The 25403-nt window shown below is 38.6% G+C and overlaps 1 protein-coding gene across 1 annotated transcript in view; it reads left to right on the top strand.

The window, feature by feature from the left end:
* The first annotated feature begins 9734 nt into the window (after positions 1–9734).
* Positions 9735–25403, top strand: part of gfpt1 (glutamine--fructose-6-phosphate transaminase 1) — a 41518-nt gene continuing 25849 nt past the window's right edge. The window contains exons 1-10 of the mRNA XM_077222779.1: positions 9735–9813; positions 15614–15721; positions 15907–16014; positions 19952–20077; positions 20177–20235; positions 20330–20461; positions 20553–20614; positions 21461–21540; positions 21998–22106; positions 23378–23541. Coding sequence (XP_077078894.1) covers positions 9807–9813; positions 15614–15721; positions 15907–16014; positions 19952–20077; positions 20177–20235; positions 20330–20461; positions 20553–20614; positions 21461–21540; positions 21998–22106; positions 23378–23541 — 955 coding nt within the window. The 5' untranslated portion in view covers positions 9735–9806. The remainder of the gene's footprint in view (positions 9814–15613; positions 15722–15906; positions 16015–19951; positions 20078–20176; positions 20236–20329; positions 20462–20552; positions 20615–21460; positions 21541–21997; positions 22107–23377; positions 23542–25403) is intronic.

The following is a 25403-nucleotide window of genomic DNA, read 5'->3' as shown; positions in this document are numbered from 1 at the left end:
TTATTATTTTTTTATATTTTTTTTATTAATTATAAAAATTAATTTATAAATAAATTTCCTAACTTCTTTTTTTCATGGACCTTTTTCACATTTGCGGGTTTCTCAGAAGCGGAAGTCATAATAGATGGGTAAACTTCTATAGTGGTGAATGAGATAATACATTAAATATATTTTTTTGTGTTCCCATTTGCTCAAATAACAAAAAACTCCACAATAGTGTTTTCACAACTAAAGATTGTAAACTTTACCACCACTCTCATAGCCGCTGTATTAGAAACACCCTCACAGCAGTGTATAGTTTTTTGTAATTTGATGCGAAGGTAATATTAGAGAGCAGCTTCACTCCTGAATTCTGCAGGTCATTCAGGTCCAGCACTCTCAGGACAGATTTTGAGGATTGTAGAGCTGCTGCCACAATTTCACAATCTAGAGCAGTGAGATTACAGCTAGCAAGACTGAAATAGAGCAGAACATAATTTTCTGTGAGTGTAAAATCTCTAATAGTGAACATGCATCTGACTTAAGTTCTATTAGGCACACTATCTATCATCAAAGATGATTGACATTTAGCATACAGTTTGGATTGGCGGTATGGTTCTGCTCTGGGCAATAACTCCCTGCCCATCCATCCAACCAACATAAATGTATCACAGATATTATTAAGTTTAACTGATTTAAAAAGAGTAAACATGACAAGATGTGCAGATTGTCCCGTAGATATACTTAGAGTTTTGGTAGAAAATACAGTTAATGTAATTTGATAGAAGTAGTCTAGTAATGATAAATGATCCACGGTTTAGCCCTTAGACTGATATTGTGCTCACTGTGTGTAACTAAGTATTGAGAATTTTTCTTCCAATAAATGTTTAAAACGTGCCAGTAGATCAATCTTCTCACTCTCTTCGGAAGCTGAAACACCCACAGCGCTGGTGGTAGAGGTGCAATCTGGTCTCCAGATCTGAGGGTCTGTTTTCTGCAGATGAGGAAGAATCGGCACTGATGGAGGTCGACTTTCCAGCTATCTGTGAACAAAAATACAGTACTGTCTTGATGAGATATTTGAATGTACAGTATGAAAGATGGATAGCCGCTTGCTTACATGAGGCAGTGTCTTCAGTGCTTAAGTCCAGTATGCTCACATTGAAATATTATTAACAATATAAAAGTGATTATTATGTTTACTTTATGAAAATCATTAAAACTATCAAAGTAAAAAGACATGTGTACCACATCCTGTCGGGGGACGTTTTTACATGTATATATATATATGATATATATGGGTGTTTCTGCAACTACAGGCACTTTTGACTGTCCCAATTTAAAAAAAAATCAACCTCTATGAATTTCAATTTTAACCATCACAGTCTGTAATACATATAAAAATTGACATAAAATAGAATGTAGTCGTTAAGATTTTAATCTGGAACATGTTTATTTTTTATGTTTTTCGGGTCATCTTCTTAAAAAGTGCCCTTACCGCAATGTTAATAACGTTCATTTTATGCATTTTTCTTTAGTAATTTCCATAAAACAAATAATATATTTAAATAGCTTTTTCAAATTTGATGCGGTTTTGTAAATACTGTTATAATGGCGAACATATCGGATGTGTGTCTAACGTTACCTCTGAGTGCAGGTGAGGACACATTCGAGCTGGTTTCGGTACGATTGGAGCTGGAGTCGGTGGAGAAACAGATCCGCGTTCTGCTGGTGAAGCAAGCCGAGCTGCGAGATCGGCGATCAACGCTTGAAACATCACGCGCCGATGCTCACAAGTCAGTGGTTAGTAACTTTTTGACTCCGACTTCGTCTACTCCGTGCGTTTCTCTGCCCAGGAGGACGCGATCATCTCTGCCTTCATTCACTCCGGCACCGAGGCAACACCACGGACCCTGGGTGATCCCACAGCGGAAGACACGAGCCAGGACCAGACCAAGGACTTCCCCCCCCCTCCCGGTCTTCGAGATCTCCACCCGGAACCGCTTCTCCCCTCTTCGCGAGCCGGAACGTGACGCCGCCGTGATCATCGGCACTTCCATGGTCCGTCATGTCCGTGCTACCTCAGGTAAGCGTAAGGTGCGCACTCACTGCTTTCCTGGTGCTCGTGTTCTTGATGTCGCTGCACAGATTCCCGAGATCCTGAACGGTGACGAGCGCGTCGGAGCTGTGGTCCTACACGCCGGGACGAACGACATCAGGCTGCGGCAGACGGAGGTTCTGAAGAAGGACTACAGAAGCCTGATCGAGACGGTTCGCAGCACATCGCCTGAAGCAACGATCATCGTGTCTGGACCGCTTCCCACGTACCGACTAGGACAAGAAAGGTTCAGTAGATTATTTGCTCTAAATGAATGGTTAATGTCATGGTGTAATGAACAGAAACTGCTCTTTGTAAATAATTGGAATCTGTTCTGGGAGCGACCTAGGCTCTACCGTGCTGATGGCCTGCACCCCAGCAGAATCGGAGCGGCTGTTCTGTCGGACAACATCTCCAAGACGTTACACACCATATGACTAGTAAGTCAAAGTCCAAATCACAGTCTTTGCTGTCCCAACTTAATTGATATAAGTAGTGTAGAACATTATATAGAAACTGTGTCTATTCCTCGCTTAGTGAGGCCAAACAATAAATCTAGTGTAGGATCTAGCAAAAATCTTATTGTAATTAAACCAGAAAATCTAAATATCAGTGAACAAAAACAATTTCTAAAGCTAGGTCTTCTAAACATTAGATCGCTCACACCTAAGGCGGTTATTGTAAATGAAATGGTCACAGATAATAGTTTCGATGTACTTTGCCTTACTGAAACCTGGCTTAAACCAAATGATTATTTCGGTCTAAATGAGTCCACTCCACCAGGATACTGTTATAAGCATGAGCCCCGTCTGATCGGTCGTGGCGGCGGTGTTGCAACAATCTATAGAGATATTCTTAATGTTACTCAGAAAACAGGTCACAGGTTTAATTCGTTTGAAGTACTTGTGCTAAATGTTACGCTCTTAGATGCAAGAAACAAATCCATATTATCTCTAGCCTTGGCTACCCTATATAGACCTCCAGGGCCCTATGCTGATTTCCTAAAAGAGTTTGCATACTTTCTCTCAGATCTATTGGTCAATGTCGATAAAGCAATAATTGTTGGAGACTTTAACATACACGTAGATAATACAAATGATGCGTTAGGGACTGCGTTTACAGATTTATTAAACTCCTTTGGGGTCACGCAAAACGTCAGTGGTCCCACTCATCGTCTAAATCATACACTAGATTTAATTATATCATATGGAACCAATCCAACTGATATAAATATTATACCGCAAAGTGATGATCTCACTGATCATTACATGGTAACTTGTATAATACGTACTGCTGAAATTTGTCACGTTGCGCAACGTTATCGACCAGGCAGAACAATCCTTCCAACCACTATAGATAGATTCTCAAATAGCTTACCTGATCTATCTCAGCTGCGCAGTGCACCCAAACAAACAGATGAACTAGAGGAAATGACTAGCAGTTTGAGCACCATGTTCTCTAGTACACTAGATATTGTTGCACCAATTAGATTAAAAAAGGTAAGAGAGAAAACTAAAGCACCATGGTACAACAGTGCTACGCATGCAATCAAGAGAGAAACTCGTAACTTAGAGCGTAAATGGAAACAAACTAATTTAGAGGTCTTTAGAATCGCGTGGAAAGACAGTATGTCACGTTATAAAAAGGCTCTAAAAGCAGCAAGGGCTGAGCATCTCCGCAAACTAATAGAAAATAACCAAAATAATCCAAGGTTTTTATTCAACACCGTGGCTAGACTAACAAATAAACAAACATCACCAGAGCAAAATATTCCATTACAATATAGTAGTAATGATTTTATGAATTACTTCAATGAGAAAATAGAAAGCATCCGAAACACAATTGTAAATATACAATCCTCTATGATGTCTTATGATTCAGCCTCAATTATGGCCCCTCTAGAACAACTACACCGCTTTACAACTATAGGACAGGAAGAGCTAAATAAACTTATCATTGCATCGAAACCAACAACATGTTTATTAGATCCAATACCCACTAAACTACTGAAAGAAGTGTTACCTGTAGTCGAAGAGCCTCTTCTTAATATTATTAACTCGTCTTTATTTTTAGGTCATGTTCCAAAAATATTCAAGCTGGCAGTAATAAAACCTCTCATTAAGAAACCGCAATTAGATCCAAATAACTTAGCAAATTACAGACCCATCTCAAATCTTCCATTTATGTCTAAAATACTAGAAAAAATTGTGTCCGCTCAATTGTGCTCTTTCTTACAAGAAAATGATATCTATGAAAAATTCCAGTCGGGATTCAGACCGCATCATAGCACAGAAACTGCGCTAGTTAAAATTACAAATGATTTACTTTTAGCTTCTGACCAAGGCTGTATCTCAATACTAGTTCTACTCGATCTAAGCGCTGCGTTCGACACTATCGATCATAAAATACTCCTGGATCGACTACAAAACTACACTGGTGTTCAGGGACAGGCATTAAGCTGGTTTAGATCTTACTTATCAGACCGTTACCATTTTGTCTGTCTAAATGGGGAAAAATCAAAGATAACGTCAGTAGACTATGGAGTGCCGCAAGGATCGGTGTTAGGCCCTCTGCTATTCTCAATATATATGCTGCCACTTGGTAATATTATAAGAAAACATGGAATTAATTTCCACTGTTATGCTGATGACACTCAATTATATATCTCATCACGACCAGATGAAAACACTAACTTATCTAAATTGACAGAGTGTCTAAATGATATAAAATGCTGGATGACGTGTAATTTCCTGCTATTAAATTCAGATAAAACGGAGGTACTACTTATTGGTCCAAAAAAACTACCCACAAAATCCCTTACAATACAACTTTAATTTAGAAGGATGTCCTGTTACTTTATCCACTACAGTAAAAGACCTGGGTGTTATACTAGACCGCAACTTGACTTTCGAAAATCATATTTCATATATTACAAGAACAGCCTTTTTCCACCTTAGAAACATTGCTAAGCTACGCAACATGCTATCTGTTTCTGATGCAGAAAAGTTAGTTCATGCATTCATGACCTCGAGACTAGATTACTGTAATGCTTTATTAGCTGGCTGTCCTGCATCCTCAATCAACAAGCTACAGTTAGTGCAAAATGCAGCTGCTAGAGTTCTTACTAGATCAAGAAAATATGATCATATAACACCTATTTTATCATCTCTACACTGGTTACCTATTAAGTTACGTATCAATTACAAAGTATTCCTACTGACCTATAAAGCCCTAAATGGTTTAGCTCCTGTGTATTTAACAGACCTTCTATCGCCATACAATCCATCGCGCTCTTTAAGATCACTAAATTCGAGGCTTCTGGTCATTCCTAGGATATCTAAGTCCACTAAAGGAGGGAGGGCGTTCTCGCATTTAGCTCCTAAACTCTGGAATAGCCTTCCTGATATTGTACGAGACTCAGACTCGCTGTCCCAGTTTAAAACTAGATTAAAGACGCATCTCTTTAACCAAGCATTCACTTAATGCTTAACCTTTGATACTGCTGAATCAGTTCGAATGCATTAACATTATGAACATCAGCTATGCTAATTATTTCCCATCTGCCTTTCTGCTGTTATCTCGGGACGCTAGTCCCGAGGTAAATAGCGTTCGTCAGCTCCAGTTTGTATCCAGCCTCTCACGGAGACTTCAGATGCCCCAACGCCTGTGAAGAGACGACTCGACGCCTGTGAAGAGACGACTCAAAGCCGGCGATATGTTATGCCATAAATTAATACTTGATTAACTAACTGTATTTTTCTATGTACATTTCCGAAATGCAATTTCTGTAAAGCTGCTTTGAGACAATGTGTATTGTGAAAAGCGCTATACAAATAAATTTGAATTGAATTGAATTGAATAAAAATATAGAAAATAGGGAATTTCATGTTTTTTTCTATGCCATGTAAAAACTTTACAGTAACCTTAGATGTCAATTGTTTCCATACACACAAAAGATAACATATTTAACTTTTTATGACAGATGTTGCAATTTCAATGTGTTAATCATCTCAGCTTAAGTGTAAAAATATTTTTTGCAAATGAAAATGTGAAAAAAAAGAAAAGAAAATAGAGCAGTGCTGCGGTAATGACATCTTGTGTCGGTAACTGTGTTCACACCGCCGCCGGCGAAAGCATAGACATCATAGGGCGAGATCGTCAAAGTGGCTGGAAGTCATTTTCAATGAGAGCCCGGCGGCGAGCTCCGGCGAGGGTGGCGCGGCGCGTCTTGGACGGTGAGAGCGGCGAGGAGAGTTGAAATCTGGTCAACTTTATGGTAATGAGCTATGACGAGGTTCGCCGGCAACGAATCGGAATGTAGAAGTGCCCATTTGTGAGGATTCCAGAGAACGCAGTCCTGTAAACTTTGGTTCCGACAACATTAGTTCCCAAGCAAAATAGAGGAGAGGTTGATCATTTGAATTTGATATGAAGGCGCGCAACACTATTTATAGGCAAGATTTTCGCGCTAATACACTTTTTTTTCTGCGGGAATGTAAATTAGAATATAACTTAACCATAAACACAAAAGGCAAACCACCACACACATGGCTTTTAATTGGTTTATTTCGTTAGCAAACATGTCACTATAATTGTTAAGTTCTTTCCATTGATCAATTTTCTGCAAAAATAACGATCGACATCCTTGTTTGCTTTGCGGCCCCTTTAAATGAAGTTTTAAAAAAGACCAAGCATTCGATCTACGTCAGGGCATCAGAGCGTCCACGAATCTTTGCACGGCGTCGCTGGCAGGGCGGCGAGAGCGAATTTTGCCGCTCTCGCCGGCGGCGGTGTGGTCCATGAAGGGGAACAAAAACGGGAAATAACAATTTAGCCGGCGACCAGGGCGAAGTAGACAGTCCATCGGACGGCCAGGGCGAAGCAGACAGTCCATCGGGCGGCCAGGGCGGAGAAGACGACCCCTCGGGCGGCCAGGGCGGAGAAGACGACCCCTCGGGCGGCCAGGGCGGAGAAGACGACCCCTCGGGCGGCCAGGGCGGAGAAGACGACCCCTCGGGCGGCCAGGGCGGAGAAGACGACCCCTCGGGCGGCCAGGGCGGAGAAGACGACCCCTCCAGGGTGGAGAAGACGACCCCTCGGGCGGCCAGGGCAGAGGCTCAGGAACAGCAGACACCGGCTCAGGAACAGCAGACACCGGCTCAGGAACAGCAGACACCGGCTCAGGAACAGCCACAAGAACTGTAACAGTCACAAAAACAGAAACAAACACTGGCTCAGGCGCTGGAACAGCAAACACTGGCTCAGGCGCTGGAACAGCAGACACTGGTTCCGGCTCTGGAACAGCAGACACGGGCATGTCCAGGATCCGAGCCAGACGCTCCAGATAGTCCAGGTCCAGGAAGTCGGACGGAACGTGAACGGTCTCTCGCTGGGCAGACGTGACGTGAACGGTCTCTCGCTGGGCAGACGTGACGTGAACGGTCTCTCGCTGGGCAGACGTGACGTGAACGGTCTCTCGCTGGGCAGACGTGACGTGAACGGTCTCTCGCTGGGCAGACGTGACGTGAACGGTCTCTCGCTGGGCAGACGTGACGTGAACGGTCTCTCGCTGGGCAGACGTGACGTGAACGGTCTCTCGCTGGGCAGACGTGACGTGAACGGTCTCTCGCTGGGCAGACGTGACGTGAACGGTCTCTCGCTGGGCAGACGTGACGTGAACGGTCTCTCGCTGGGCAGACGTGACGTGAACGGTCTCTCGCTGGGCAGACGTGACGTGAACGGTCTCTCGCTGGGCAGACGTGACGTGAACGGTCTCTCGCTGGGCAGACGTGACGTGAACGGTCTCTCGCTGGGCAGACGTGACGTGAACGGTCTCTCGCTGGGCAGACGTGACGTGAACGGTCTCTCGCTGGGCAGACGTGACGTGAACGGTCTCTCGCTGGGCAGACGTGACGTGAACGGTCTCTCGCTGGGCAGACGTGACGTGAACGGTCTCTGGCTGGGCAGACGGGACGTGATACATCTCCCTTTCACCTCCTCTGCAGCGACCTCCACGGGTCCCACGGAACTTTACCAACCGGGTCCCCTTAAACAACTCCCTTCTCTCCCGCTCGGTGGCTGGGGAAGAGAAGTTGCAAAACATACCGCTGGATCTTGGATCTGACGACGGAGTCCTTCTGTCACTATCCACACTCAAGGAGACAGAGAAGATCCAAGCGCAGTATATTTATTAAGGGCCAATCCGTTACATCATAATCCAGTCCATGCAGAGGTCAAAATCCAAAGAAGCAATCCAACACAAGAACAAAACAAGACACAGTCAACAACCGACCTAAGAAGTGGTGTGATACAAACAAGGACTCCGTAACAAACACTAAACAGGCAGGGTATATATAACACTGAACTAACAATGATAATGGGGAACAGCTGAGTGCAATGATGATGGGGAACAGCTGAGTGCAATGAACTGATGAGTGACAGTGACAGACAGAATGCTGGGAAATGAAGTCAATAGTGAAGGACACCGTGAGAACGAGGACCTCTAGTGATAAACAAGGGAACACAACCAGACACTGTGACAGTTCCCTGTAGGTTTTTTTAGGTTTCATTTTCCAAATAGGTTCCTGGAACGTTCCCCTAACCTTAAGGGGACGTTCTATTTACATTAAGAAAACTTTCCTGGAGAACCAATAGGGAACGTTCTGGGAACCAAAAACTAACAGTCCCAGGAACAGTTTTTTTCCAACTGTGGAAGTCAGTGGTTGCCATCAACTGTCTGGTTACCAACATTCTTCAAAATATCTTGTTTTGTGTTCAGCAGAAGAACGAAATGTATACAGATTTGGAAAAATTAGAGCGTGAGTAAATTATGACAGTATTTTAATTTTTGGGTGAACTACCCCTTTAACTTAGTCTGTGCTTTTAAAACCTCTAAGGAGAAGGGCTTGAATAACTCTTGTCATTGCTAGAGGTAAGGAAGTGATAAAGAGAGATAGAACGACCAGCTTGAAGTTCTTTTCCCAGAGGTTTTTTTTCTGATAAGCTAAATCTGTATGACCTCTCCTTAAGATAGACAGTTCATTCAGGGGTTTACAGACACAACCTCGACGAACGGCAGGGATATTTGGCCGTCACAAACTCTCAAAGTGATTAATAGACTAAAGTTTCGGATCAAAGGTGTTCTAACAGAGTCTGAACTCTGAAATAGAAAACAGCATTATAACATATAAATGTTTATAACATATAAATGTTATAAACTCTTTAGACTGTTAATGATTAGTGCTTTTTAAAAAAAAAAGATTGTGGGTAAGAATCGTGTAAAAAAATCTCTTATTTTGGGGATGGATTCCGGGAAATCTCCCTTATTTTTTATGTTCAATGTTGACAGCTATGTCACAATATGCTATTTTTTTTAGAAGGACCCATATATATATATATATATATATATATATACACCCACACATATATACTCTTATTTCCCTTTAAAATACACAACTTTAACATATTTGCCAGATAAGAAAATATTTAATTAAAGATGCTGCCACTGACATCACTGGGCGCGACACGGTGAACTCGCATCCTGCTGCCACGTCTAAACTCACTCTGTTGGCAGGTAACTGAAGGACAGACAGCTGAATCAGCCAATCACCGGGCCCAAGATCAAGGCGCAGCCTTCTTTCTCAACCAATAACAATCGTTGTAGGCGTGTTTTCACTGACAGCGATTAAGAACAAGGAACTAAACAGCTTTTGGCAGCAGAAACGGAGACATGTGTGGTGAGTACAGCAATGAAAGCTAATTTTTTATGTTATATTTACACTGATTATATACGTGACATTTATTTAAGTTACACGCGTCATAGATTATTGACGTTTGGACTGCAATAGTCAGATAGAAAAGCCGTTGGAGGGAAAATCTACTAGCAGTTAGCATCTGACAGAGGCTGTGTCTGAAAATCTACAGTGAGCCGCCTACATACTAACATAGACAGCATTTTTGGGCATCACGAACGCGGTTATGATGCTAAAACGTTTTCTAGATGGACATGCCCTTAATTTATCAATATTTAAAGTTATTTGAATCTATGAGTTTGTTGTACATTTCTTGTTTCTTTTTACTCTGTGTATAAACCATCTAGATTATAATTATATTATCGCAAAGCACATTGTGTAATCTTGTTTGATACGATAAATATTACTCATCATAGTGTTTATTCATTCAACATCAAACATCCCATTATTTAAAGATGATCAGACCACTCTTTCCAGTGGAAACAAAACGTCATTTAAAAGGACCTCAATCTAATTCAGGTTTGTTTTGGTGGCACATGTCACAGACAAACTGTTTTTGTCCAAAAACATATATATTGAGGAATGTTGATAACCACTGACTTGCATAGTGGTAGTTTTTTTTTTTTTTCAACTGTGGAAGTCAGTGGTTGCCATCAACTGTCTGGTTACCAACATTCTTCAAAATATCTTGTTTTGTGTTCAGCAGAAGAACGAAATGTATACAGATTTGGAAACATTAGAGCGTGAGTAAATTATGACAGTATTTTAATTTTGGGTGAACTACCCCTTTAACTTAGTCTGTGCTTTTAAAACCTCTAAGGAGAAGGGCTTGAATAACTCTTGTCATTGCTAGAGGTAAGGAAGTGATAAAGAGAGATAGAACGACCAGCTTGAAGTTCTTTTCCCAGAGGTTTTTTTCTGATAAGCTAAATCTGTATGACCTCTCCTTAAGATAGACATTACATTCAGGGGTTTACAGACACAACCTCGACGAACGGCAGGGATATTTGGCCGTCACAAACTCTCAAAGTGATTAATAGACCAAAGTTTTGGATCAAAGGTGTTCTAACAGAGTCTGAACTCTGAAATAGAAAACAGCATTTCCTTGCTTTTTGGGGGGAAGAGTTGGTATATATCACATAGATATAGCCTACTTTAAAGGTCATGCATGTTATTTACACACTGTATAGATGGTTATTTACACACACACACAAAATCCTGTTAAATTCTTTGGGTCAAAGAGAGCGCCGAAATGTAGTTGTGAAAATCTAAATTAGGCTTTATTTTTTTACTACAAGAAACATTTAGTAACTAAAGTGAAAATGTAATATGTTTAGATTATGTCATTTTTAATGTATGTTTTTTGGAAACATGAAGTAGTACTCTTCATACTCTTTATAAGAATATTCCCCTAAAGTTAGCTACACTATTCAATAGTTTAAATGTGAAGAAAATATATCAGTTTCTACAAAAAAAAAAATTAGCAGCACAACTATTTTCAACATTGATGATAATCAGAAATGTTTCTTGAGCAGCAAATCAGCATATTATAATGATTTCTGAAGGATCATGTGACGTGGAGTATTTTAAACTGGAAATTATAAAAAGGAAACAGTTATTTTAAATTGTATTAATATTTCACAATATCACAGTTTTACTGCTGTCAAATAAATTCAGTCTTGGGGAGCATAAAATACTTTAAAAAACATAAATCAAAATCGCACAGACTTTGTAACTTTGTACAACTAATAATGTAGGCTACAGTATGTTGAAAAAAAGTACATATTTTTGATTGATTTAGGCTCAGGTTTATTTGTTTTAAAGGTTGGAGATGAAACTATTAACAATCCATCCTTCATTAATTTTAGCGAGTCATCTGTCTTAGTAAAGCAGAGCCTTGTTTGACTACCACACACACACACACACACACGCACACGAGTGCAGACCACTGAATGGTGCTTCTGTGACGTTTCTGTCTTTTCATAGTGCTGTACTTGGAGTAGCCTATATTTATCCCTTAAGATAGGAACATTTATATCAGTCATTTTCTTTATTTACACTTTCCTCATCTCGCTCTTTACACCAGATTTTGCTGAGCTGAACATTGATTTTTTTCTGACTGTGTGTATCCACAGAAATGGGTGTTTCTTTCCATTAGGCTTCTTCATTTTCTTAATTGCGTACTCACAGTATCACTTCTTAGTTGGTGGCAATGTATTTGTTTGAAATGCCTTTTTCTAGCGCCTGCCCTCAGTGTTATTTAAAAGGTGTCAAACCGGTTGTCTTCTTTAACATTGTCTTATCAGTATTCAAACTTTGCAGTCACGTGACTACCATGGATACCTGGCGGGCAACAAACGCTGACAAAATGGCGACAAACAGTGAACAGCCAGTATAGTGAGGCTATTTTGTTTTCATAGCACATTAACAAAACATTTAATGACACTAACACTAAAAAGAATACAATTACTAGTACTAGTACAATTACTAGTTCACGAACAGCACAACTCTGCCATCTGTGAAAATCAAAAACTGGTTTATAAAGAAATATTCTTCTAATTTTTCACTGTCATTAATGTAGGTCCACTAGAGAAATATTAAGCCAGTAAATTAAGATAGTCGTCGCTATACCGTTATATCCATCGTCGTCTCTGAGAGAATGCGGTGTTAATGCAGCGACAGATGCTGAAAGCTCAGTCCGTTTCTACTTTCACTTTCAGGGAATGAGCGCGTTTACATGCAGGTTCTTAACCCGATTATGCTGAATAATAGTGCCTCCAATCGCACAACAACTATCTGGCATGTCGTTTACACCTCAAAACACCAACTTTTGTATATTAAAACTGGCGACGTCCTGGCAAGATCCTTGATTACTTTACTGGGTTTCGCTGCTAAAGAACGACGTTCTTGCCCGCCAGCCAGTACTTGTGACGTCACGTGCAAAGTATGAATTGACATCACTCTTTGCTTTGCGTGTTTTATGTCTAGCTGTCACTTCGTCTAGGAGATTCTAGCGCTTTCTTTACTGATTGTTTGCTGTGCTGTTTTTAGAGAGACTGACGTTTTCCAAAGAACAGCAAAAGCAGTTGGTATTTAATATGTTCTATCTATGACAAAGACTTAAACTCAGAAATATATTTTTAATTTTGATAAAAGTTTTTGGAAATGAAAGCTCTAGCTTTTCTTACATGTAGCCTAATTATTATTATTTATTTTTTGTCCTTTAAATTTGCAATTAATCAGTAGTATGAGCTCCTGGTTGAGCTGCACTAGATAAGATGAAGAGTGTTGCAGTCGAAGAGATTTCATTTTAAAACATTCTGCGAGACGCAATTTCACAAACAGCGTGAGTGACTCTGCCAATGCCGCATCTTTTCTGTCTCTTAAAATAGGTTACAAGGCAAGCCAATCGCGCTGCAGCTGCAGACGGCGACTCTAGACTCTCGCGTTTCAGGAGTCGGGACATTTGATGGAAATGTCACTTGCACAATCGGGCCATTGCATCGTCACTATTGTTTATAATTTGTGCGTCTTTTTAAGTCTTACCTATTTAAACATTCAAGTGATTTTAACCCTGCATAACAAACAGCTTGTGAGTAACAAAACTGAGTTATTTTTCTTGAATTATAGCGCTTTAACCGTCAAAAACACACAACATTGTCTAAATTTCAGTCTTGGGGAGTATCCTCTCAACACAATCGGTTATGTCTAAAAAAAATAATACAAAAAGAAAATGCATGTGACACTATAATGAAAACAGTATGGGCCGTTCTCGTTACATGTTTTGCGCGCTCATCCTTTACTGAAACGTCTTCATGGAGAACGTGGCTCATGATTGCTTAGCAACAGGGAGCCCTTTTTTAAAAGAGGAGAAAGTGGCGCGGACTGCGCTTTACACGCAACATGTGAACGTGGATCCGTGCACTAGCTCTTAAAGTGAGAGTAGCCTAAAATGTGTCTGTGATTATTGTATATAAAACAACAAAAGATAGCATTAATTGTAAGGAATCAGGATTAATAGCCTATGTATTCAAATTATACAGGACTAAAAGACTATTCCGTGTTATTTTACATTTGATTGCTTTTTTCCGTTTCTAGCATTTCTGAATACTAGTGTTAGACCTAAACTTTTCTCTTTATTTCATGTATTTATTTGTGCTACTTTTTTCAATTTAATTCAAAGATTGAAATCAAGCTTCCTTTTGTTGTGTAAACTAAAAAAAATTACCCCATTGTAAAAACACAAATACAATGAGTGAGCAAACATTTAGCTGAACGTATTTTTAAAAATTGTCTAAAAAAACTCCCCACTAAAATTAAAAAATCCCCCCCATAAGAATAAACTAAAGGGGGATTTCCCCCCTATTTTCCAAAACGAAACTCAAGGCCCTGCTTTTCACTCCGCCACAAGGATCAGTCTGGCTCCTCTGGATGATGTATTATCATGTTTACTGTTATTACCTTGTCAATTCATAATAAAAGAGCCATGATGTGTGCAGTTGTGCCACACTGATATACAAATCGCTGGACAAAAGTTTTTCAGTTATCCTGAAAGACTGGAAAAACTAGTTTATGAATGACCACTCCTCGAGTGCAAATTAACATTTGAACTCCCTGTTGTGTACAATCGAGACGAAGGTCTCACCTCCCTCATCCTAATCTACATTTCTTCCCCTCATCCCCCACTCTTGGTGAGATCACCCAAACTCTCACAAGAATCTATATGGTTTTAATGTGAACAATTATTTATCATACAGTTTTATACATGTTTGTTTGGTATCATTTTAAATGTCTCAGTGCGACTGGTACAAATGTCTCATTCCCAAAGAATTAAACCAAAAGGTAATAAAGTTCTTAAGAGTTAAGAAATATCTTTCTCACAGAAGGGGGTCACTTTCAAGCAAATGGCCACAGCTTTAAAACTACTGATATTTTTATCAAATTTGTTTATATGAAAGATTTCAAACCTAAAATGATTCCATAGAATTTAGTTAAAAAAATTTGAAGACACCATTTTAAATAGTTTCTTAGTCTGTTCATTTGTGCGGACAGTTGTACAATGTATTAAAAGTGAATTAAAACTAAATAGGTTTTATAGATTAACGTGGTGATATGTCATGCATTTATCAAATTATTTTAAAAGGAAATAATGTAGTTGGACAAAAATATGCACGTCATGTCATTGACCTATTTCATTTATACAGTGAACTCTAGTGCAATTTTACATTTAAAGATTATATTTCTGTACCTGAATACTACTGTTAGACATTACTTTATGTGTAACTTTGTTGTATTTAGATTTTTGCAGTGGTATTGAAGTACATAAAGTGGGTTTTAAGTAATAAATGAAAATCAGAGTTACATTAACCCTAACCCCCCCATATATTGTTTTGCTCTTTATTTTTGGAAAAATTATCCAATTTGTGACTATAATATGATCTGATCCGTGAGTTTAGTGATCTGTTACACCACTATTATTACATCACCCATCTTTTCTTAGGCCTATATCTTTGTATCGGCAATTAAAAAAACTTCTACCACTTAACCTGCTTTGCATAGCACACACAAACCAGTTTTGTTGCATTATCACATTAATATCAGACAAACTAATCACTTGTAAGGTCCTTTAGGTTCAACTATTTAAAAACTGATGAAATGGCATTTACATCTGATATCACATTATGCATCGTATTTCTAGTTTTTGATTTGATTGCTGAATTTACAAATAAACAAGAGTTTGACTGCACTGTACATACTGAAAAACACACCTTTTTTCTCTCTCAAGGAATCTTTGCGTATCTGAATTATCACGTGCCTCGCACTCGCCGTGAGATCCTTGAGGTCCTTATCAAAGGTCTTCATCGCCTGGAGTACCGTGGCTATGACTCCGCAGGTCAGGAACAAACGACTGATTACACACACACTGATTACACACACACACACACACACACACACACACACACACACACACACACACACACACACACACACACACACACACACACACACACACACAATTAGCTCTTCTGGAACAGGACCCACTGATCTTGAAACTAGCATTTTCCTTCTGTCTTGCAGGTGTGGGTATTGATGGGGGAAACACTAAAGAATGGGAAACCAACTCCAAGAGCATCCACCTGATCAAACAATCAGGAAAAGTAAAAGCCTTGGATGATGAAATCCACAGTAAGTAATTGTGCTAATTTTTCAGGTTAAGGCCCAAAACACACCCCATGCCAATATAAGAACGCTTCTAGAAGCTTGACTTCACAATTTAATGTGCTTCGAAATGTCACTGCTCGAACCACAACACAAATTCAAGTATCTCAACATTGCCGCAAGACGCTCTGTAGCGTGCATCAGTGAAAACTGTCTTCTAGTGTCTGTTTTGAAATGAACAGTTAAAAATCTTGATGAGCAAGTTACAGTTGATTAACCTGTTACAATCTGACAATAACAAGTAAAAATGTCAAGATGACACGCCTATCCAATTGTTGTAAGAAAAACAAAAAAAAACTTTTTACCAAATCTGCTTCCCTGTTTTTAAGAACAAAAAACATTTGTCCTTAAAATCAGTCATGTGTTGTGTGGCCCACAAAAACATTGGTAATTTACAAATTATTGATTCATGATATTGTAAAAATACTTTTTACTGTGGAAAATATATTTAGAAGTGCACATTCACATGCATTTTTTTTTTTTTACTTTTTACTTTGTTACATCACATGAGTCATTATAATCAAGCACTTGGCATGCTTATTTTACTGCTTTTTTCCCTTAGGACATATTTTAGTAATCATAATTTAGCATTCGAAAGCTTTACACTCAAAATTCATCCCATGAAAAATGTTTTGAAGTTGGACATTGCGTTATCATGGAAATGGTACTTCAAAACCTTTTAGCGGGCTGAATGTTTGTGAAATCAACTTCAAATTTGGAACACAACTTAAGTTAGACAAATGACTTTTGAGTTTTTGATTTATATATATATATATATATATATATAGTGTATTTGTATAAAATAAAATAAAAATGTTCAGTACAGCTTTCAGTCCTGCAATAATCTGTTGAGGGTCTTCTTTAAAAAAAGACCTTAGGTTTGCATTCTGAAGCATTCATGAATTACAGCTAGGGCTGGGCAATATGGCCAAAGAATGATAATTATCACATGAAATCTTTATTTCTTTCAAGTTTAAATGCAGATTTTTGCTCCTAAGGGAAAGTTTGTAGGAACATGACAAACTTCACATTTTTTAATTATTTGTTTTTCCAGTCATTTTTCCTTAACAAAATAAATATATTAATAGAAAAATATATCCTATTTACAACGATTATTTTGATAATCGATTAATCGGACGATTCTTTTTTAGATTAATCGGATAAAAAAAACAAAAAAAAACTTAAAATAGATTTTTTGTTTATTATAACTGAATAAAACCCTAAATGAGGGTATTTATGTGTAAAAGTGTAGGCCCTACTTTAAAAAGTGCAAAAGCACTTGAGATTTACTAATATCAATATTTGCATTGTTTTTAATGATAATTGCTGATGGCAAGTTGACAACCATGATTAATGTAAAATAAATTAAAAATTGTATACACCATATTATGTTTTAACAATTTTTGTTAAAACAACTTTACACAGACATTTTGTTCAGATGTGAAGATATAAACCAAAAATATCTAAAATAGCCTGTATAATTACATTTTTATTTAAATTAAATTAATTATAAGGATATATTGATAAAAATAAAAGACTGAAAACAAGCGTGTGAACGTAGAGCCGCAGTAGATTGCGTTTGAAAAACAATTAAAACTTAAGACAAATGCTATAAAAAGAGAACGGAATGGAGGTACGCAGCAAGCTAACAGGCTTGATTAAAAGGACAGGAAAAATGATGCATTAGTGCAGAAGCATTTGCTGAAAACCACTGACTACAGTGACTAAAAAACAATCTTTTACTGCTGCTTTTATTAAATGCCTTTATAGTTAGTGCTTCACTTTGTTAACACCGTTTTAATTTAACCTATTTCTGCGGTAGCGCTATTTTAATTCGTCACTCATGTTGCGAGCGAACTGATTGCGCAACCTGATGTTCGAGACAAATTACAGACAAGTTCCGGGAGTCTCCCGCATATTGATAGCGACTCCCTGATGCCCGCAAATTTAGTTCAAATCTCCCGGAATCTAGTGCGCGCGAGCAAGAGCGCGCATTCGAGACAGAAGAGACTGCTCCAAACCGTGTAGCGCGTGCGCACGGTAGAGCGGGAGAGGGAGAGAGACCTTGACCCAGTCCCAATTACAACGACCTAAAAGTGTGTACTCTTTTTGTGAAGAAAAATTACATACTTTTGAGTGTGTAGCAAAATAGTAGGCAAGCTTTTGGGACATACTATCACGTCATCTCACGGACAGATCTGTCGTGTGTTCCTGTCACCGTAAACTGCTCTGTCAATCATCTTGTCACAGTTAAAATCCTCCATTCAATCTAATTTGATTTTCTACCGTTTCGGAGAGCACGTTCATCTGCAGTCGTGGGTCTTTCATGCGAAGACTCTCCTCGTGTGTTTGCAATTTGAATATAATGATGCATTTAAAAGGTAATGGCTAAACATATCTTTACAAAAGTTCACAATGCTGCTGCAGATGCAATATAATGTAGACAGTTTTGAATAAATACATTTTCGTCAGGTTAGATACTGATAATTAAAGACTCAAACCCCTTTATCTAAATCTCTCTACATAACCGCCGGACTTGCGCGTCGTCCATGTCTGTAGTTTTTTTTAACACTTTTCACTCGTGTTTGTAGTTCAAACCGAATCCTCGTCCAACGTGCGATGGGTTGTGGGCAATGTTAGCCGTTAGACTGTGCATCGATCTGCACTTCGGATTCTGACCGGAAATAGTAGACCATCCGGGTATCTTTGGAACACTCATTTCAAAATACTACGATTTGGGACGTACTAACTCTATTTTCGAATACTATTTAGGACGGATAGTATGCGAATTGGGACTAGGTCCTTGCGTGTGTGTGCCTCATGAAGCACATGTAAGACAGAGAGCATCATGATTGGCCTGTTTCAACCAATAACCAGTAAATGCTCCCTGTGAGCATTTTACATTCGTTGACAACGATTTTCATAATCGATTATTATCGATTAATTGTTGCAGCCCTACTATTTATTCTGCATGTTCTAACAGGTGATAGTTTCAAGTCATGAAACAGGTTTGTGACAGTATGATGCAGATGTTGAGTTATGATGCAGATGTTCTTTTTTTATGTTCTTTAACCAAAACGGTAACATCTGTAAAAATTGTAACAACCTAATTTTTTGCACAAATGCTATAACCTAATCTCACACAGAATACTGCAATTTATATTCCATTACTCCTTTAATACACGTCTTCTTTAATAATGAAATAAAATTCTATATAAATATCCTGCATTTCTGCGACAATACCACAGTGTAGTTGGTGTTCCTACACTAAATCCATGGTGAATGATGGCGATTTGTGGAATGAAAAGCCTTCTGACTGTATCGCTGGACACAGTGTTTCTCCTGTTTCTCAGCACTGTTTCATCTAGATTGAAACTAGTTTAAATCACAGAGACCGATCAGCGAGTAAACGCATTGGCTCTAATAAGCTTTTAAGCTCTAATAAAACTTTAATCGAGCGAATGAATGGTTCGTGTGGCGCGGTTCAAATTAGCAGCGTTGTTTCGTTTGGCTTTTGGTGCATAAACAACATTATATTAAACATTTATCAAACTCTTGTTATCGTTTTACCGAGGAAAATTATATTCAGATTTATGGTAATCGTTTCAGTGCCCAGCCCTTATTACAGCCATTTAAATTCAGATCAATGCTTAAAAAGGGGGATTACAGTTAAGAGGTTTTAACAGGTAAACTTTTTGAAAATGATCTAAATGTTTTGTGAAACCAACTTGAAAATAAAAAGTACATTTCGAAGAACATGTTTTAAAATAGATTTCTCCTTTTCTTTAACATGCATTGGCCAAGTGCATGCATACTTGTGTAAAGAATAGTCTAAGTGTGATCATGTCACTATTTCTTTGAAATATGAGATTATCAGTTTGTATTTGAACATCTTGTTCCACAGGGCAGCAGGATGTTGATCTTGAGGTGGAGTTCGATGTGCACCTGGGAATCGCTCACACTCGATGGGCCACTCATGGAGCCCCCAGCCCTGTCAACAGCCACCCGCAAAGATCAGACAAGAACAACGGTCTGTTACCAACAGCCTGCTTTTCATAACACGTTTACTTTCACAAATCTGTGAAAGAATGTATCATTTTATAGTTGTGATTATTTTATTTGCTTGCAGAGTTTATTGTCATCCATAATGGAATCATCACCAACTACAAAGACCTGAAGAAGTTTCTGGCAAGTAAAACATTTTGCCATCATCGGTCTATCCATTCATCCAACCAACCAACATATGGCTATATTTTGACCACTTCTGTTTTTATGTGTTCAGGAGAGTAAAGGTTATGAGTTTGAGTCTGAGACAGATACAGAGACCATCGCTAAGCTGTTGAAGTACATGTATGACAACCGGGAGAGTGACATCACCTTCGCCACCCTTGTGGAACAAGTCACCCAGCAACTAGTAAACACCTTTTCTGTCACCTTGACAAAGAGAGGATCTAAAGGTCTTGAATAATGAGAATGATGTGGTGATAAATGCCTTCTCTATTTAGGAAGGAGCGTTTGTCCTTGTCTTCAAAAGTGTGCACTATCCAGGAGAGACGGTGGGCAGCAGGTAACTGCAACCTGATATAGTTAAAGTCAACATATGTGCTTAAATATATGCGTTTAGTGCATTTATTCAATTCAGGTGATTCTTTCTATTCAGATGAAGACCTGATCGTAATTCTCTCTCTCTCTCTGATGAAGACCTGATCGTAACTCTCTCTCTCTCTCTATCTATCTCTATCTCTCTCTCTCTCTCTCTCTCTCTCTCTCTCTCTCTATCTATATCTCTCTATCTATATCTCTCTATCTATATCTCTCTATCTATATCTCTCTATCTATCTCTCTCTCTCTCTCTCTCTCTCTCTCTCTCTCTCTCTCTCTCTCGATTATCTCTCTATATATATAAATTAAACCAAATGGGACATTTAACAAAAGTAATTTACAGTCTTTGTATGGTAAAAATGTAGGTAACACTTTACAATAAAGTTCCATTTGTTAACATTAGTTAATCACATTAGCTCACATGAACGAAAGCCCTTTCATAGAAATGCAATGTCAACACCTGTTGAGGGCTCATGTGAAGTCCACCAAAAAGTGAGCAAAGTAGTTTTATTTTTGTATTATTTCAGGTTAGGTTTGATTTCTGTTTTTCCCCCCACATGTTTTGTTGCAGTTTGAGAAATATACAATCTGTTTATTATTGTGTGGAATATTAGCATTCATACATACAGGAGAACCTCTCATGTCAAGTTCAAATCAAGTTCAAATTCAAATATTACTTTTTAAACAGACTTGAACTTGAACTGATGTGGTTGAATGCGTTTACTAAAAAAATAATTACCAATCGCTTGACAGTCATCAATGGCACTTTATTACAATACAACTAAACGGATGTTTCTGTGCATCCATCTAGGAGAGGAGGTCCGTTACTGATTGGAGTTAGAAGTGACCACAAGCTTTCCACAGATCACATCCCCATCCTGTATCGCTCCGGTGAGTTTGCACACACTGTCTTCTTACAGACCTCACACTGCGTTAAGCACAATTTACATTTGCAAAAAAACTGACACATGCTGTGTATAACTGAGCAAGATTCCATTGGCTCATCTTTGTCCAATTGAAGTACATTCCTTTCAAATATTTCTGTCAAAGAAGTCCAGAAGTCCAAAATGAAAGTAAAATTAGATAGCCGATTAATAAGCATTCATATATTGGCAAAAACAAGACATTCACAATATGCATTTGAGTATGTTGTCATGCATACCTCATGTAGTTTACATGCATTATCCTGCTTCAATACAACTTTTACTTGCGTCATAAATATCATTCCTGCATATATTCTCTTTAGTTTCCCAAAATAACGTGTGAACCAAAAATGCTGCAAGTTTCTGTTAAATCCCCCTGTTACGTTCTATAATGAATGATAATGTTATTTGTATCTTTTATATAGCTGGTAAAGATAAAAAGAGCTGCAGTACTCTGCCCAGGTTGGACCAGGACACGTGTCTGTTTCCTGTGGAAGAGAAAGCTGTGGAATACTACTTCGCATCTGATGCCAGGTCCATTGCTTTATTTCATACATTTACTTTCTTTTTTGGTTTTATCCATATATTGTGCATTTTCAAGTCAGGTCACTTTTTACAGCTTTACAGAGGTAACAGGAAAATAATGCAACAAAGTTTGTTTCTGCTGTACAGCAGATCTAGAAGAAAATAGCGTCATAGTTCAGCTTAAGTTCATTGGTGGTTCATTTCTGTTGTAAACAAGTTATTCATTTAGTTCATTTATCTATACAGCCGCTCTGAGCTGGAGGATGACATCACTGTTTTCTCCAGTTCATTTTCAGACAGAATATATTTGTTTGCACTGTTTTTGAAGCCAATGGGGCAAAACCCAAGAAAAATTGAATGGTTTTACACAGAATAGGTGTATGTATTTGGTCTTGGTGGAATAGATATGCTATGTGGCTGCTGAAGAGCAAGTACAGAAACTTTCTATTGCCAATACATTAGAGCTGCACGATTATGACAAAAATCATAATTGCCGATTATTCCCTTTAAATTGTAATTGCGATTATTAATTACGATTATCACAATTTACATTGAATATATATAGGCATATTATAATACATGTTTACACAAAAAATGTTAACACACACACACACAAGTACTGTCCCCCTTTACTTAACATATACATAAATTGTAAGAATGACTCATAGTAAAGAAAAACATTAGGACTATGCTAAAGCAATTAAATAGCAGTCCCAAACTAGTTTTTGTTAATAAAATGTTGATATGAGCAACCGCAGTCATTTAATAATATAAAAAATAACACAAAGTGAAAATAAAGTGGCATTTTGGGGTTAGGGAAACGACAGTTACCATGGTGAATACACAATACTAACAAGAACTGTTAATGAAACAGCTCCTGGTGAATAGAATGAAAATCATACCTGCATGCAAATCCTTCTCAGCTAACATGTGATTTATTGGTATTTTACCTTTTATCCCGTGACTTACTAATTCACATTGTAACGACGTTGCATGCTCGTAGTTTCTTTTGCTCTTTATACAGTGAAGCGATACACAGTGCGCGCCGCCGCATTTGCGCGTGTAATTGAAGAATTATCTGCTACAGTAACATTGACATACTCTTTTGAAATGTTGAGCAGCAAGCTCATCGGCTACAGATGCAACAGGAACCAATCAACTTCTGCCGTGTAGTTTGTAGTGTGATTGTTAGCAGGTCGCGTTAAGGACCTATCAGCCTGCGCCATCTAGAGTTTCTTGATGAAGGTGGTATTTATATGACTGTGCTTTTGTCACTGCAGTGCTGTCATCGAGCACACCAATCAGGTCATCTTCCTTGAGGACGATGATATTGCAGCAGTGAGTGACGGTCGTCTCTCCATTCATCGGATTAAGCGCACCGCGGGAGACCATCCGGCCCGCGCCATCCAGACCCTTCAGATGGAACTGCAGCAGATCATGAAGGGTAAGGACACATGCATGATGTACACAAAATTGAAATCCCCAGTTCCAACCTGATTGACTGGCTCTTCCTCTTTACTGTTTATAGAATGAAATAAACATGAATGAGCATCAGATGGCATGTTGAAAGTAGGGCTGCACGATGTGTCGTTTTAGCATCGATATCGCGATGTGCGCATCCACGATAGTCACATCGCAGGATGTTGCGATGTAGGCCTAAGTCGTACAGTAGTTGATCCGTGATTCATGATCTGTACGGGCCAGCAGCTCCGGATTAATTGCAAAGTTTAACCATCATATAGTGAAAGTTTATCATTTGCATGTGTTTTTAAGTCCTGTCAGTTTAAACATCAAGCGTAAGAAGACTGGAACTTGCGCGTTGTTTTCTGTGAGCCGGGCAGATCAGTGGTCTTTCTCTTATTTCTGAGCTTGAACGAACACGAGAATTCAAAATAAAGTCAGAATGCCCTTCCTCCATTGAACAATTTTTGGCGACCGCCAAAGCGTATTTTTGTCCCGCCAAAGCCTTATTTGACCGGTGAGTGATAGATGACTGACTGCGGCGCAAAACTGAGAGAACGAGCAGAGAGAGAGAGCCCCGGTCGCGCGCGCACTCTCACCGTTTTCAAACTGTCTTGCTCTCTCACCCTCCCTTGCGCATATTAATGAATTGAGTTGACTGAATATCTTTGAGAATACACAATGGTAAAAGGTCGGAAGACCGAAGTTTCAGGTGAAGCATTCGGATATATTTTTTTCCTGAACTACCGCTGGTTGTGAATTGTGCAAAAAAAAATATTCTCTGAAAAGCGTTCCACACATTCAGATAAACCACACTTTCAATAAACAAAACAAAAAAATCTATCCAGTGATGAAATGTTTTCTGTGTTGAGACCAATCTTGTGCGATGCCCTAACTGCCGGGATAATCACACAACGTGTGCCGTGGTCCGTTAATGACACCTCCAATTCGCGAACTAATGATTCATTTGAACCGATTCACTTTAATGAATGGTTAAAACAACTTATCTGTCCAACACTGAACTCACGAGATATAACAAATCGGAAACACTTTACAATAAGGTTCCATTTATTAAACTCTAGTTAACTACATTAGTTAATAGAATCTATGCAGATTTACTCCTTTACAAAATCACCCCAGTCATTCAGATGATTCATTCTTTCCAAAGAAAGCTATTTAAGTCATTGGGTGAAATTGTTTTCATATCGCAATATATATTGCAGAAAAATAAAATATCGCAATGTAATTTTTTCCCAATATCGTGCAGCCCTAGTTGAAAGACACCGTAGAACTTACAGAAATATATCATGTCTCATGTCATCACTCAGTGAACTGCAGAAATACGTCAGTAAAACATGCATAACGTTACATTTACCTCAGAAAAGACATTCAATGACCATAACTTGTTAGTCAATTAAATAAAATAACTCTAGAGAGGAGCTTTATTGTTATAAAACCTGCCTACAACTGCCTGCAAACATGTCACTTCAATTGGTAGGCAAGAATATGATCAGACTTGAGGCCCGTTCACACCAAGAACAATAATTATAACGATAAACAGAGTTATGGTCCATTGATGTGAACGCTAATATAGTTATTATAATAAGCATGCTACAGTTTTGCCATCGACTGCTTTAAGCCCTTGAGCTCTTCAAATTTGGGTGGTTTCTGATTGGCTGTCAATGTTTTTATCTTTCATCAGCTGGAAAAAAATTGTTCTGAAAGTGATTCTAACGATGTCGTTCCTCTGTGTCGTTATTGTGTTGTGGACTTCCCTATTCTTATAGAATTAAACGATTATGCTTTATGCTGTTAGTCAACAGTCTGGTTATATAAGAATAATCA

This window comes from Siphateles boraxobius, unplaced genomic scaffold, assembly GCF_051911475.1.
Source record: "Siphateles boraxobius isolate OS27281-9 unplaced genomic scaffold, OSU_SipBor_1 9, whole genome shotgun sequence".
Taxonomy (NCBI): domain Eukaryota; kingdom Metazoa; phylum Chordata; class Actinopteri; order Cypriniformes; family Leuciscidae; genus Siphateles; species Siphateles boraxobius.
Note: the sequence above shows the minus strand (reverse complement) of the source record. Positions and strands in the feature narration are given on the sequence as shown.